General features: G+C 38.1%; 1 protein-coding gene across 2 annotated transcripts in view; it reads right to left on the minus strand.

Annotated features, from left to right (window-relative positions):
- Positions 1-838: 838 nt before the first annotated feature.
- LOC124268231 (period circadian protein homolog 2-like) overlaps positions 839-15,749 on the minus strand; it is a 42,712-nt gene continuing 27,801 nt past the window's right edge. For both annotated transcript variants that reach the window (XM_046703268.1, XM_046703269.1), the window contains 11 exons: positions 15,441-15,558; positions 14,627-14,681; positions 14,090-14,154; positions 12,950-13,038; positions 12,028-12,152; positions 10,694-10,764; positions 9,085-9,757; positions 7,117-7,304; positions 4,829-4,969; positions 3,005-3,262; positions 839-1,996 (listed from right to left, as the gene is read on the minus strand). In XM_046703268.1, coding sequence (XP_046559224.1) covers positions 1,088-1,996; positions 3,005-3,262; positions 4,829-4,969; positions 7,117-7,304; positions 9,085-9,757; positions 10,694-10,764; positions 12,028-12,152; positions 12,950-13,038; positions 14,090-14,154; positions 14,627-14,681; positions 15,441-15,558 — 2,692 coding nt within the window. In that variant the 3' untranslated portion in view covers positions 839-1,087. The remainder of the gene's footprint in view (positions 1,997-3,004; positions 3,263-4,828; positions 4,970-7,116; positions 7,305-9,084; positions 9,758-10,693; positions 10,765-12,027; positions 12,153-12,949; positions 13,039-14,089; positions 14,155-14,626; positions 14,682-15,440; positions 15,559-15,749) is intronic.

The raw sequence follows: 15,749 nt of genomic DNA on the forward strand, positions 1-15,749 counted from the left end.
TTTAACATATAAACTTGAAAACTGTTACAAATGAAAGTTCTAACAGAGGATATTTATTTTTAGTGTCACAAATATCGCACACATCAATTTTGAAATGGACGGATTAGAGTAATGTGCTCTGATTCCTATGTTCATTAATTTACACAGATCTTATCCAATCAATAGATCAATTGAAAAACTGTTTTCAAAATACAAGCCATTTTCTAAATAATTATTTGGCTGACTCTCTAACAAATAACGGCACCTACAAAACAAACCATGTTCCACACACAGACGCACAGTAACCATCGAAACACTTAACACAATAACAAACAACTTGGAGAACGAGTCAAGACGATTAAAACACAAATGAACATAAATAAGTATAACATGTACAACAGTTTGGCAATGTAATGTAGTTATTTACGTGGCAATGGTTGCCATGGAAATCATATTTACACACATACGTATACAAAGTACATAAAGTGTTCAGACTTCACGTTTCATGCTTAACTGCTAGCATGAGATCAATAGCGGGCAACTTCTCAACAATAGCTTAGGTGGTAATGGAATCCTCACAACACATCCGTAGTCACAATATCATGGAAGCTATTGCATGCACCCCGCAGAGTTCACAGTGTGTACATGGACATAGAAGCCCCACACGGTAGCAGTCAATGCAATTTTCAAGTTGATCATGTTGAAGAAACAGCATTAGCAGTCTTTGTGAATGCTCACAACCACTCATAATACATGGGGATTTTCAAGTGGACCATTTCATTTGTTGAAGAGATTTTTTATTTTGGTCAAGAGGGTTTGGTTTTGAGTTGTTGCTGGGGTTGTTTTGGGGTTTTTTCCCCAGTAAATTTCATATTGACAAAGGGTGGGTTGATATGGTACGTTTAACCATTCTGGGAGGGTGGATCATTATATTGTCACAGGATAACCATCACCATGTCCCCACATGAACAGGCCCTTGATGGTATGCTAATCCAAATGAATTACTTGAGCACAGAGCTAAATGGATCTTCAACAATGTTAGTAAGTTATTCACAATGCCATTAAGTTAATCCAGCCCAGTGTGCAGAAGAGAATATGAATCAAGTGATTAATCCAACATCATCAGTTCTTCCTCACTCAAATCATTTTCAACTGGCTGAGTGCCTTGTGAGGCTTCTGTATCACCAGTAAGGATACCTCCGGTTGGGAGGAATAGGTTTGCAAACACACTGACATCAATGTTAAATGATGGACCGTCCATTACGGTTTCCTGTGTCGCACCAGATGTGTATTCACTAAGCTCCTTCATTTGGTCAATCACTGTTTGCGGCTGTTTAAGATGTTCCAGTGAACGAAGGTCAAGGCCCAAAATGTCTGCCTCACTTTTCTCACTTAATTGATATGTCTTAGCTATGTCTTCATTGTGTTGGGTCTCTTGAAGCCAGAACGGTTCTGCAAGCCGCTTCTTTGAGCCCTTTTGTCCACTCATATGAGTTGGCAACTTCACAAACAAACGATCAATAAGTGCACACTCTGTACGGAGCTCTGTGTCTGACTCACATGAGGAATATTTTTTATCTTTGGATGAACAGTCTGACAACTCTTTGAATGAGCTGCTTGCTTCTTCCGAGCTTCGTTGGTCACTCAGTGTTATGTCACTCGTATCCTTGGAGTTGTTGGATACATTGGAGTCATTTTCACCCATTTTCTTCAAATCATTTTTATCATCATCACTTGAGTTGCTATCTTTGTACTCAAGCGGAGAAACAGACACCATCATTTCATCATTGCACTCTTCTCGCCACTGGCGATACACTTCTTCAATGTCTGGACTATTTTCCTTCTTGCTTTCTGTAAGCGTTGAACGACGCTGGTGCCAAGCACCTTTGGAGTTGCCAGGCAACAGTCCCAGAAGTTGGTCAGCATGGTCGGAACAACATGAACTTGACTCGCTGTTCACAGAAGCATTGTCGTCCTCTGTTTGGTTCTCGAAAAGAAGGAATCCTGCCTCTTCATCCTGTAAAAAATTAGGAATGCATTAGAAGACAAATACATAAAATCACATCTGTCTCAAGTGAGACCAAAATGAAGACTGGGTGGTAAAAATAAGTGATGTAACACATGATGGCATAGACACTGGCGTGGGTAACCAAGATTCACATATCTACAGCCACAAGGGCAACGATTCAAAAATCCTTCCTGGCTCAGATATGTTCCATTTTGCATACTTTGATCTGACGAACAACACCCAAATTCAAGTAAAAAAAAAACCCATTCTAAACAAATTCATGAATTCTCGATTCTAGTGATTGCAAAATAATAAAATGAAATCATGAAGGGAGACAGTTTAATTCACTGAATATGCGAATGAATTCATATATACAATTCATTCCTAAAACTGATTCATTTTGATTATCCCTTTTGTACGTTTTTTTTTTTTTTAATGTTGTTATTTCCCATTTGAATGTTGTACAATCACATCTCAGTCGAATACAGTTTTAACATTCTATAGAGTACATTTTTTTTTGGCGTTACACACCCCTTTCGTGCAGTATGCATATCACATGTTACAATATTGCCGCTGCTTTGCTGATACATAATAGGGACACTGTTTCGTATACATACATACACTTCAGCTTTTATACTTTAGGTGCATGTACATATACATTCTTGTATACTTCCACACACATACATATGTTCATCCCTTTAGTACATGCCTGTGTTTTATGCATCTTCAATCAAATTGTTATTTAATATCCCAAACCTCTTGAGTTAATACATTCATTTATATGGAACAATCTTTCAGAAATGTTTTTAAATTCTTAAATTCCTTCCTCTCCTTCAAAAAGCTTCTCTCAGGGAACTGGCTCATAACATAAACACCTTACCCACTGTCTCAGGATTTTTGGTATGTCCTACCTAAACCCACTATTTCATACTTACAGCTTGTAATTCTTTTTTCAAGCTGATAAAGTTCATAGAATGCTTTGCAAGAGAAAGTTCAAAGCTGAAAACGTTGCCTCACCATAACCCTATCATTCTTGGCGATATAGGTTACAAGTTCTTCCAGCTGTTCCATCACAGTGCCATTGCCCTTGTCCAGTTTCTTCATGGATTCCCGATCCGCCTTCAGAACATTTTTCAGGATCCGCTTTGGAAGTTGATACCGCATTTTAACGTCAGTCGTCCACTTGCTCTTAGCTAACCAGAATGGCTGGCTGTATCTCCTGTTTGCTTTCACTCGCTTTGGAGGAATCTCTCGCTTTAACTCAGAAGTAGGGTCCTGAAATGAAATTAGATGTTGGAGTTTCAGCTGGAGTGAGCAACAAGACTGGTTTGATGCAGGTTTGACTTCTACAGGAAATACTGCTTGGTAAGATCAAGCAATATCTTCAAGCAGGTATCACAAAAACTATTAGTCAGGATTGTGACATCATCAGTAACCGTGGTGTCACAATCAAATGACATAATTAATCTTTCAGTCAATAAAGTTATTAGCAGTACTTTTTTTCATTTATGATGCTCAATATTACTGTTCTCAAAGTGAAAAAGTTGGAAGAATGATTAAGGATGATAACATAACTCTCATCCTTATGTCTTTTGATATCAAACTTTCTACTCTGAGAAATATCAAGTTCTATTATCCATCACAAGTTTGTTGGAAGATTACCAACAGTGATAAAGCTCAGTGTACCCATATCAGCCATGCAGAGATGTATCTTTACCTAACCAGAGGGAAAATTTGATCCCAAAGCCAAAATGTCAGTTAAATCCCCAAATTTAAAACAAATTCCTTCCCAGTTCATGCTCATAAAGTTATCACCAACATATGCACTTGTAAAGACTTGTACTTTACTAATAACATGGCCAACACACATGACAAAGAGGTAGTGGTTGTGATGTTTAGATGCAGATTATTACATTGAAAGAAGTGCTGAGAATGCAAGATACCCTTGGATTTCAGAAGGAAACAAGTCAAAACATGTGAGCAAGACTCACTAATAACTCTGAGTTTGACTCCCAATTTCAGCTGAACAACAATTACTAATGATTGGCAAAAATAAACAAAGAAACCATTATGTAAACCTGAAAACAATCCACTAAATGATTGTAAAGTCATTAGTTGAACAAATTTGACTATTTTAAGAGATGTAATTTGTGATAATTCTTATAACATAAAATACCCAAATAAAATATTGCACTGCACCTCTCCTATAGATATTGAGCGTGGTGCCCAAATTTGAAAACAATCCATTCAAATATGTTGAAGTTTATTTTAACAAAAATTCCTTCTTTTTTTCCTTTTTTTAAAGTTAAAAAAATGTACATTGATGCAACTCTCTCAAAAATTAGAACACTGAAACCAAACATTGCACTGAACCTCTACTTAGACCAAGAAGGTGGTATATTGAAAACAATCCAACCAATAGTTTTCAAGTTAGTGATTGAACAATTTTTATAAGTTAAGATTTGTAAATTGATGTAATTGGTCATAAAAATTAGACAAGGAAGGTGGTCCCCAAATTTGAAAACAATCCAAAAAGTTGTTTCAAGTTATAGGTTGAACAAAAATATTTTGGACAGATGGAATTCCTTGGCAACACTATGGAATTCCTTGGCAACACTATCAATAAAAGCACTTCAGCAAATCACAATAGTGATCAAAGTAATGAATGTTTACGAAACTGCTTTTATAACATTTCATCAATATTATGGCAGGGGACACCAGAAATGGGTTTCACACATTGTACCCATGTGAGGAATCAAAGGTATGACCAGCTAACACCTTAACCATTAGACTACCACACAGGCCCAGAGCACATGTAGAAATAAGTGAAGTGGCCAGTACCTCTCTGGAGCTGTTGTTGACACTGCTTGATGCTTCAAGAATATACATCAGGGAGGAGTCTGTGTCGTTGCCAGTGCTGGAGTCGAGACGACTTGACTCCACACGACTTGACAGATCATTTTGTGCTGTTGCAGCTTCTCCCTGCAAACATGACAATTCATTAAGACATATGAAACAACATTCAATACTTTAGAAATGAATGTGAAGGAAATATATTACATACTAAGAAGGTTCTGGGCATGCCAGTGTGTGCTGTTGTAAGTGACAGTGGTTCTTCCACTAAACCAGATACTCTTGTGACTCATCAATATAACTGGCCTGTGAGTGAATGAGTTGGGTTTTATGCCGCTTTAGGCAATATTCCAGCAATATCACGGCAGGTGACACCAGAAATTGGCTTCACACATTGTACCCATGTGGGGAATCGAACCCAGGTCTTTGGCGTGACGAGCAAACACTTTAACCTCTAGTCTACCCCACTGCCCCAACTGGCCTGTGTGAAAAGTTGCCAGTCTGCATTAATATCTTGTTCCTCCAGTAAAATAAAGTGACATCTAGTCACAAATTGAGTGGTCTGGTTTGACACCATTCTTAACATTATTCCAGTATATATTATTCACACTTTCTAAGGATTAAATCATGGATTCAGCAGAAAACTATGACATGGGGTCAAATTTGGTTTAAATATCTGAGCTTATTGTAAGCACAGATCCTAGGTTTCAGTATGTCCTTTCATCTTGTGGAACCCATACCTGCTATTGACAGGTGTTGTGTACTTGTCAATGACTCGTTCCATGATTTGCAAAATGGTTGATTGGTGCCATGAAAACAATTTCTATGTTTACTCATGTATCAAGTGCATAAGGTTAGATTAAAGTGACTGTTTGCCTAAAGAGGGGTTACCATATTATTATTTATCCAATTTCAAATGGATACAATTTCAAATTATAAATCTACGTTTAAGTAAAGTTGTGAATTTTGGTGATCCTTAGCAAAGTTTGAGTAGTATATATCACAGCATGTCAGCTTACTGCGGGAGGAGAGTGATGCAGGCTATACATGTTTACTACATTGGTGTAACCAATCAGCATGGATATGGTGCTCATAAACCCCGAAACATAATCAGGATCATAATCATTTGAACACAGATTTATATGTTTCCGTCACGTCCAAAGGCTGCTAACACACTGTACAGCAAATTACTGGGCAACCCATGACCTCAGTTTAATAGATTCAGTGAGTGAGTGAGTTAACAGTTACCGTCACCTCGGGAATGTTTCAGCCTCAAAGTGACAAAGATTGAGTGAATGTTATATTTAGGATAACACTTTGCTCTAAAGTACAGATTCTAGCTTTTGAATCTCATCAAAATTCTTTTGAAAACTTCCATTTGATTGGTTGGTTGGTTTGTTGTTTAACGTTGCACTCAGCAATATTCCAGCTTTATGGCGTTGGTCTGTAAATAATTGAGTCTGGACCAAAAATCCAGTGATCAACAGCATGAGCATTGTTCTACGCAGTTGGGATACGATGACATGTGTCAACCAAGTCAGTGAGTCGGACCACCCGATCCTGTTTGTTACCTCTTACAACAAGCCTAAGTTACTGAAGATCAATTCTAACCTGGATCTTCACGTGTTTTGAAAACTTCCAAAAAGTAATCAAAGCTACACGGGTAAACTGTAGGGATGTCACGATACATAAGTTTAATGAATCGATACGTATCACAATACCCTGGGTAACCCATGTCAAGATTTGATATGTATCACGTTACCTATTTTCGAGGCATTATTGCATAAATTTAATTACATTTTGAACAGTAATATTTCATATTTTATAATTGTCCATGAAAAGATCAACATTTTTTATTCTCAGAGATAAAAAGGTTCTAATTTCCCTTCTTTGCGCAAGAAAAATAATCATTTTTAACTCTCAAATAACATAAAAAAACATGATACAATTGCTAAATGTGAACAATACATAAACATATTTAAACCGACACTTTCAAAACTAAATATCGATACAGTTTACACTGACTGAGTTTAGTTTTACGTCGCTTTTAGCAATATTCCAGCAATATCACGGCAGGGGACACCAGAAAATGGGCTTAACACATTGTGCCCATGTGGGTAATCGAACCCGGGTCTTCGGCGTGATGAGCCAACGCTTTAACCACTAGGCTACCCCACCGGCCCCGATACAGTTTAGAATGAATCGATGTATCGTGGCATCCCTAGTAAACTGTATCCGAAACTGATCTTAGGGTCTCATGATTGTAATGGGATTACCATGGGAAACTGAGGGTGTAGCTGTGCTCCTGTTTGCATGGGTGTCGCAGAAGATGTGGGGATTGGCACAGTAGATTGGCGCTGTGTTTCTGACATCTCCATGTTCATCCTTGGCATTGGAAACGGCTGGAACATCCCGGTGAGGGTCTGGTAGAATCCCCCCATAACTTGAGGCACAAATGACACACCTGGAAGAGTTGCATATACATACATATACACAAAACCTACGTTACAACACCAATGTCCGCTTATTACCTATCAAAATGACAAACTTATCAAGTCCAAACTTCAAACATAAGATACAGTACTGTCAACACGCCCACATCTACTTGACACAACAATTAAGTAGTGTGAAGTTATGATCAGCAGTAGACAGTTGCATTTACGCATGTTCAGAAGTCTTGAGTCATCCTGCTTCATGTATTCATTTTTTGAGACAGTGTAAAGGTTTTGCTGAGGTAACTACTACTTCATCACAAAGTCTGAAAGAACAAAGAATTGGTCCTCAGGCAATGGCTTTTGATAAAATGTGTGGGCAGGCTGCTTTTTGTTTTTGTCCAACCTTAAAAAGGGGCTCCCCACATAAATATTCCTTGATTAGTCCAATCATCCGTTCTGAAGCAGCTTGTCATTTCATGCCGAACAGCCAGATAGCTAGCTGTGTGTGTGTAGATATGAATGTCTTTTTGGTAATCTTTGCCAAATTTATATTCGAATATACAATGAATCGAATATCCAATGAATTAGCATTACTTTTCTTTACATTTTTGTACAATCACAATATAAAACTATGAATACAGAAATTGTGCTCATGAAAATACCTCCAAATACATATATTGCTTTTAATATTAGATTATAAATTCACAGGGATACTTGTCTAAAAGCAGATTACAATGTTGAGATATTTACGTCGAATATACCCGTAATCTTAATTTCTTCATATGATAAAGGCCTGGTATTCAGAACATAAACACTATTAAATTTGTAAATGTTCATATCTAATCATGTTTCATTGCAAATTTGATACTGAGTGAGTGAGTGTCATTAATCAAATTAGCGAACACCACAACTAGTTCAAAAAGCTACGGCTGCCATTACCTGAAGCTGGTTCACGTCTCCCTAGCATATATTGTGATATGACAGGCCGGGCCCACCTTAAGCAGTGCACATGTAAAAGGAAGTAATTGCTTGCTATATTGGATCCCCTTACTAATAGCATTGCAGCATTTCACTGCTGGGTTGTACTTTCAAAATGCAGCATATTTATCAAGTATATTTTTCAAAAATAAAAAATAACAAAAAACCTGTGCCATTTACTTAAAGTTACCAAGCAGTTATATTGTTTCCCCTTTGAGTGGCATTTCAGAAGTTGGGAAGTACAATACTGAGCAAACTGTATGGATAAAAGAAGTTGTTATCCATAAAGTTTGTTCAAAATTATATTGTTTGTTGTTTTCTGTAATATCTGCAACATTTCAGTAATATACACAAGAAAATATGAATTGTCTAATACAGTTGGTCAGGTGCAATTATGGCAACAGAGTGGCAAGAATGGTAATAAGAATATGAATACATGTGTTACAGAATGGTAACAGTGCTAAGAAGATATGGCAAGAATGGTAATAGTGCTGGTATCATATCCAATAAATAGAAACCCCCACTTCTCTCTTCCTTTGGTTATAACAGCATACACTGCAACCAATAAGTGATACATGTGGTCTCACCTTAGGCAAGAGAGTTTGTTCAAAATTGCCTCTGTTCACCCAGCAGAAAATGGGTACCCGGTGAGATAAGTCAGGTGACTTTTAACCTGCTAGCACCTCACAGGCAGCTTCGGTTATCCAGGGTAATAATAATCAGATTCTGATTACAGCATCCAGTGAGCAACTAATCAGATGGATACTAGGCGCTATATATAAATGAATTATTATTATTATTATTATTATTATGTACTGAAGCTGTTTTTACCTGTCTGCTGGAAGTAAGGCCACTGCATGCCCTGTGCTGAGCGGGGTTGTTCCATGGGAGCTGTGTTTTGGTACAATGGCATAACAGGCGTTGCCAGCCCTGTGTTGGGGTCCACCTGCATCATTGGAATCTGCTGCATGTACATGGGAATGTTCTGTTGTATCCCTGGGAGACCCACTGACAAGAACTCAGGAGGTGGGTTCTGTGAAAAGACCGGGTGCGACTGTGTTGGTGCCAGACTCGTTGGGATCATGTTCCCTGTGGAGATTGGCAGCATGGGGAAGCTGAACGGCGTTGGGAACACATCTCCAGATATTACTGAGGTGTCAACAGGCTTTCCGCGGTCCAATTTTGAGATCTTTGTTTGAGATGGCTCGTTTCCGTTACCCTGAGATGCAGAGTCTGAAAGGCATCGTTTCTTGTCTCGTAAGTCATCCTTTTCCTGCTTGCCTAGGAAGAGGATGTTGTCATCATGCTCGGCTTGTTGCAAGAGTAGCTTTTCCTGAAACTTTGTGTGTTTCTTGAGCACTTCCTGAGTGAGTTCCACCTGGGGATACTGGGGATACTGGGGCAAGATCATGCTGGGGACCCTCCATGGTATGCTGGGATCCTCCACGGCCTCCGGTTGGGGAGGGCTGGGAATGGTATCCTCACGGTGCTCAGACACATGCACCTGCAAACATACAAGTTACTTCATGATGTAATTTCTTTATTGCCTAAAACCACACTAATCAAATTTTCCACCTGTGGACTATTAATAAACTCGAGTGGATCAATAATCTCTATAAGCAACATCCCAGATTGTCAGGGTATAATGTTAACCAGTAGTGATACACAAGGTCGCACTGCGATACTTATATCTTGCATAATTAAGTGACTGCAATGTTCTTTGAGACTCGGATATTGTTGATGGAAGTGCAGGAATGTGCATGCTCATAAGGGAGGCAACTGATGTTAACTTCTTATCTTCACGCACTTGCATTTTGGAATAACAGAAACATTTCAAAATTGTTTGGCAGGTGTGTAACCTTAAACACATGATAAATAACAGCATTTAAATAAACCAATATACCAATCATTAAACAATAATATTGAGATATACATGATGGAAAGAATGAACCTCAATAAAAAGATATATACTAAGAACAATGCAAAACCCATGACAGATAGAGTTACCATAGTTAGAGCTGCAGACCTCGATTCGATTCAATTTATAAGTAAAAACATCAGATTTCATTTTACTCTCAGAGTCGGCTTTTTAGCATGAAATCCATCGTCAGCTTGGCAATGTCTATTAACAACAATTCTGATTGGATAATTAGCCCGGCATCAACCAATTATGTTTCGCCTTATTTCACAGCTCGAAACTGCTTGAGTTGGGGTCAAAATTACATTCTGGTTGTGTGGAAATAATTAAAATAGTTATTCAAATATCGAATCGAAATAATGATAATGGTTATCGAAAATCGAAACTAAGGTGTCAGATTTGATTTTTGATGAATCAAACCGAATCGTTCAGCCCTACATAACACAGTTAAGATTCTGCCTCTTAGAGAGGAAATATGGAAGATCAAAACATACCTGTATCATGTAACAAAAATCTACTTACAATTGTACTGCTGCCATAACTTGGAGGTTTTGTGAATTTGATGTTGACTGGGAAATCTGGAGGTTCAATAGCTAAAGGAAAAACAAAAAAATACCAATGCTGAAGTTTCAAATAAACACAATTCAGGGTTCAACTAACACAGTGGTTCATTCACCAAGTGCAGAGATGCCAACCCTACTTTAGCCCAATTAGTATATAGTCCAAAAACTGATGCAAAAATTAGTAAGACTTTTCATATTAAATAAAAAATATATAGATATTCTAAGAACCTGTTATTAACATTGTACTCACCTAAATCAGTAGTAAGTATCAACGTATAGTTTGATACTGAATAAAATGTGGTTGTAATTGATTGTGTCTGGTACATAGTGTATTTGATATTTTAATGTATTTTTTTTTACATTTGTATATTTTTACTGCTATCGCAGTCGCATATTTTGTGCTTTTTCGTAACGAATACGATAAAATCGTACAGGTTGGCATCTCTTAAGTGTCTGTCAGCAATAACAATGGTCAGTCAAATTAGTATGGAGGTAGATGGCATGAAGCACTCTGTCAACCCTGTGAGAAAACACATACTCTCAGCTGCAAGCATGCACACATGTATGCACACGCACAGACATTCACTCTTTTATACTCCCAAACTTTCTGACAAAGCCTGAATCTTCCTCTGTACTGAATTGCAAACTTCATCCAACTAAACATGTATCTATGCAGACTTGCAAAAGGGATTTTTTTTTCTTTTTCTTTGTACGTTTACCATGTAACAAACGACAGATGTAACCTTTTATGAGTGAATGTATGGTTTCACGCTGCTTTCAGCAATATTCCAGCAATATCACTGCGTGGGACACTAGAAATGGGCTTCACAAATTGTAGCCATGTGGGGAATCAAACTTGAGTCTTTTACGTGATCAGAAACACTATAACTACTAGGCTATCTCACTGCCCTGTAAAATATCTAATATGAATATGACATTGAATAGTTGTCTGGAGAAAGTAACATAAGGTAATTATATTGTTATCTTTGTACATTCTCACACGTTGCATTGTGTAAACATGCTTTATCTACATTTTTACTCTGAGCACTGACTCAGGATTCACCTGATGAAGGAGCATAAATTAGCTCTGAAATGTCTTATGAAAATAAAACGTTTTCCATAAAAACGTGCCAAGTATTCAGATCATCAATAGTCACCCCTTGCAACAAACTGTGATATTGCTGGAATAAGCAGCGTAAAACTACACACACACATTCCCTTGCAACAACTGTGATGGACTGGGACCTATTCTTGTCAGTAATAATACCTGGGATGTTAAAAATTAAAACTTACCCTCAGCAATTGGAGCCATGCATCCTCCACTGACTTGAGGAATGGCCTCCGACTTGGGGAAGACGTGTGGGAGTCCTTCTGCAGGGTTGAACAGATTTGCTGGGACACGTTGGCTCATCAGATACCTGAAAAGTCAGTATTCCATTATGCTCCTGCATAATGCATCGTGTATTCTGGACTATTTTCACATTTACAAGATGTGTGTAATTAAGCATGAATACCCCACTCAGACACATAATACTGACTCCGAGCCGACCAGTCCTTGTTGTACCCATTAATGCCGAGAGCCAGGCAGGGACCAACAAGTACCATATTTTAACATCTTTTGGTATGATGCGGCCGGGGATCGAACCCGCGACCTTCCGCTCGCTGAGCGGACACTCTAACCACTACACCACAGAGGCGGTCCTGTAACCATGTGAGATACAATCATGAGTTATATTCCGAAAGGCTGTATATGTTTTACAATATTGGACTGTTAAAAAGACACATGACAAAGAACACATTTCTTGTAAGCTGGAGATGCATAGTATATTGTTCACGTGAATATTGACTGGCATATTCCTCGAAAAACGTAACTGCCTGGTATTATTCATATAATGTTGTTGGTTGTAATTGAAGATATCTGCATTTTGCTCTCATTCATTTGTTGTGGCTTTGAACAGAATCTTTCCACTTCATTTATGTACTCGTTGAGAAGACAACACTAAGTTGTTGTTTTCACTAGCTTTTATGTTGCAGACGTGTATGCGTAACATATTATCTGCTTATCAGCAATTCTTGAAATACTACAACATTTGTTCCTGTATATAGCTGATTGACTAAATTATTTAACTTAAAACGTTCATACAAAAATAACAAAGAATAACTGAGCCACGATTCTAATCCCCAAAATATATACAAATGAAAGAATGTACCCTACCTTTTGATGTTATGAGAGTAGTTGAGCTGGTTATAGAAGACAGTTGTATCCTCCTCGGACTCTTCTGTCTTCCCCGCTTCCTTGGGTTCCTGAATCACAACAGAAATGGACTGAACATGTACAGTCAACATAGCCAGTGTAGGAAACTTAACAGAAAATTCTACCAGACACCAGAACTGGTAATTCTCAAAACTTACCAGCCCTTTCCAAACGACCAACTTTAATTTCACATTACAGCTCAGTAATAACAGTGAGTGAATGAGTGAGTGAGTTTGGTTTTACTCCGATTTTAGCAATATTCCAGCAATATCACGGCAGGGCGACACCAGAAATGGGCTTCACACATTGTACCCATGTCTTCGGCGTGACGAGCGAACGCTTTAACCACTTGGCTACCCCACCGCCCCCTCAGAAATAATAAAAATACTATTAAGTATCTTTGCTTTCATATTTATTGAAATGCCCAACAAAAGAAATAGTTTCATCACAGTGCTTTGAAACTAGAATACAATAGTCTCAAAACTAGTGTTATCAATATTATGCCATTGTAGCGAGAATGTGTTATGTGTAACTGTAAATCATCCATAAATATGAGCCCGACCATCAGGCTGGTAAGATGTATTTTTGGCCAGCCCTCCACAGAATTAACTCGTCTTGGACTTTCGGGTGAGCAGTAGTTTCCTACACTGCCATAACACAGCCAAGGATTGGAATAAGGCAAAAGCCCCAGTTGTTATAGTATACAAATAGTTGCTATTATGTAACACTATTATGTGTAGCAAAGACCTGAGGACCTAATCCCTAATCTTTACTTTTGCAAACCGACCTCATCAAAAGTAATAATCGTTTTGTAGCACCAAATTCACTTTCAACCTATTGAGGCAATTCAGTTACCACCGACACTCCATTTTGCTTTCTAGCATACACCTAGATATTCAAACAGGGCATCACTAATTATGTGACAAGTCAATATTCAAGGTTTGTGAAAGTCATTTCAGTGAAGATATGGCAAAGTACTGACCATAAGACATTTCAGTTTTCAGTCTAAAGTGCAAATACTGAAGGTCCAAATTAAACAGAATGCAAAAACAACAACATATATTGAGCCTAACAACTAGCCCAGCATCTAAAGAGGCTTACCCTGCTCTTTATAACCTCTTTGTCTGGCACCAAGAAAGTCTTATCTTGGGTATGTCGATCAACCGCTGAAAAACAAAAAAAGAATTGATTAGTCTTGCATACTGTATGTATTCAATAGTCTTAAGGATATTGAGGGTAGCCAACAACCTCAGCATTTCTTAAACACTGCTACCCTCTCGCTTGCTCTCAATACCTTGATTCAAACCCAAATCATAGAATACTGACATTTATCAGGGAGGCTGCAACCTGCAGCCACTCAGACATGAAATATGGTTGGTTGGATGGTTGGTTAGTCTTTTACGCTACACTCAGCAATATTACAGCTATATGGCGGCAGTCTGTAAATAATTGAGTCTGGACCTGACAATCCAGTAATAAACAGTATGAGCATCGATCTACGCAATTGGGATACAATGACATGTGTCAACCAAGTCAGCGAGCCTGACCACCCGATCCCGTTAGTCACCTCTTACAACTGGCATGGGTTACTTAAGACCAATTCCCAGACTATCCCTTATCAAAATTAACTGGGCTTACCTAAGTTTGTAATTTGGGGTTCAATCTTGATCTCCAGCGGTTCAGTTGGTGTGTTCTGAAAAGTAAGAAGTGACTTGTTAATAAGGCATTACTAACATACTTTGTTCACAGACCATCCAGAGTATGGATAGTGGGTTGAACTGATATAAAAAACATGGCCACATGATTGTGTGTACTGAATACACAATTGTAGATGTAATATAAACACAAACTTATCAGAATGAGGTCCAATTTCAAAGACAACATGAGATAATTTTCACTGGTTTCAGTAATACAAGTCAACAGTGAGATAAACTTTAATGGCAAGAACCTATGGATGACAACTTCTTTATTTTGAGGAACACAACGATTTGCCTTTATGTGTATCACTTCTAAATATTGTTTAAAGACTTTAAAACAAACTTTGTTCTGGTCATCAGGGTGTTTTGTTTGTGCATCATTTGAGAGATGGTAGGGGATATCAAAAGACTGCTGCAAATGTATTACTGATTGGAAAAGATATTTCCAGGTTATAAGCAGTGTTCCAGTAGAGGTGCCATAGCTGCGAGCTTCAATTATGAAAGAACATCATGACATGACTGGGTTGAAAGCATTGCGTCTTCCGAACAAAACACTGGCATTTGCTGGATCCTGGGTCTCGATCCACAAAGCATTCATAGCGTTACAACTTGCCGTAACTCTATAGATTATCACAGGCTTACGAATGTCGTAGCGCTATGAATGTTTTGTGGATAGGGACCCAGAGTACTATCATAAAACAATGAAAAGACAATACACATGATCACCAAGGCTGGTTCATAGTCACAACACATACCTTTGTTTGTAGAAGGTTACGGATCATCTGTTGATATTTGTGAGCTTCTGAGAGTAGTTCAGAGGACAGTCGGCGATTAGTGCAGCTTTCCTCAAACACATCAATATCAGCAGGGCAACTGAGGAAAAGTATAAGTTGATCATTCAAATAATCAAGTCATGTCCAAATGCCAATCATAAGGCCAGACCAATTTTATTTCTTGTTTTATGGATTTTTGTCCTCAGAAAATCTCAAGGCAGGAGGAGAAAAAAGAAAAGAAGAAGAATCACCAGTCAACGTAATATTCCTTTTAAATACTAAAAGTATTTT

Source organism: Haliotis rubra, unplaced genomic scaffold (assembly GCF_003918875.1).
Source record: "Haliotis rubra isolate DU_JTF1 unplaced genomic scaffold, ASM391887v1 Scf137, whole genome shotgun sequence".
Classification (NCBI taxonomy): Eukaryota; Metazoa; Mollusca; class Gastropoda; order Lepetellida; family Haliotidae; genus Haliotis; species Haliotis rubra.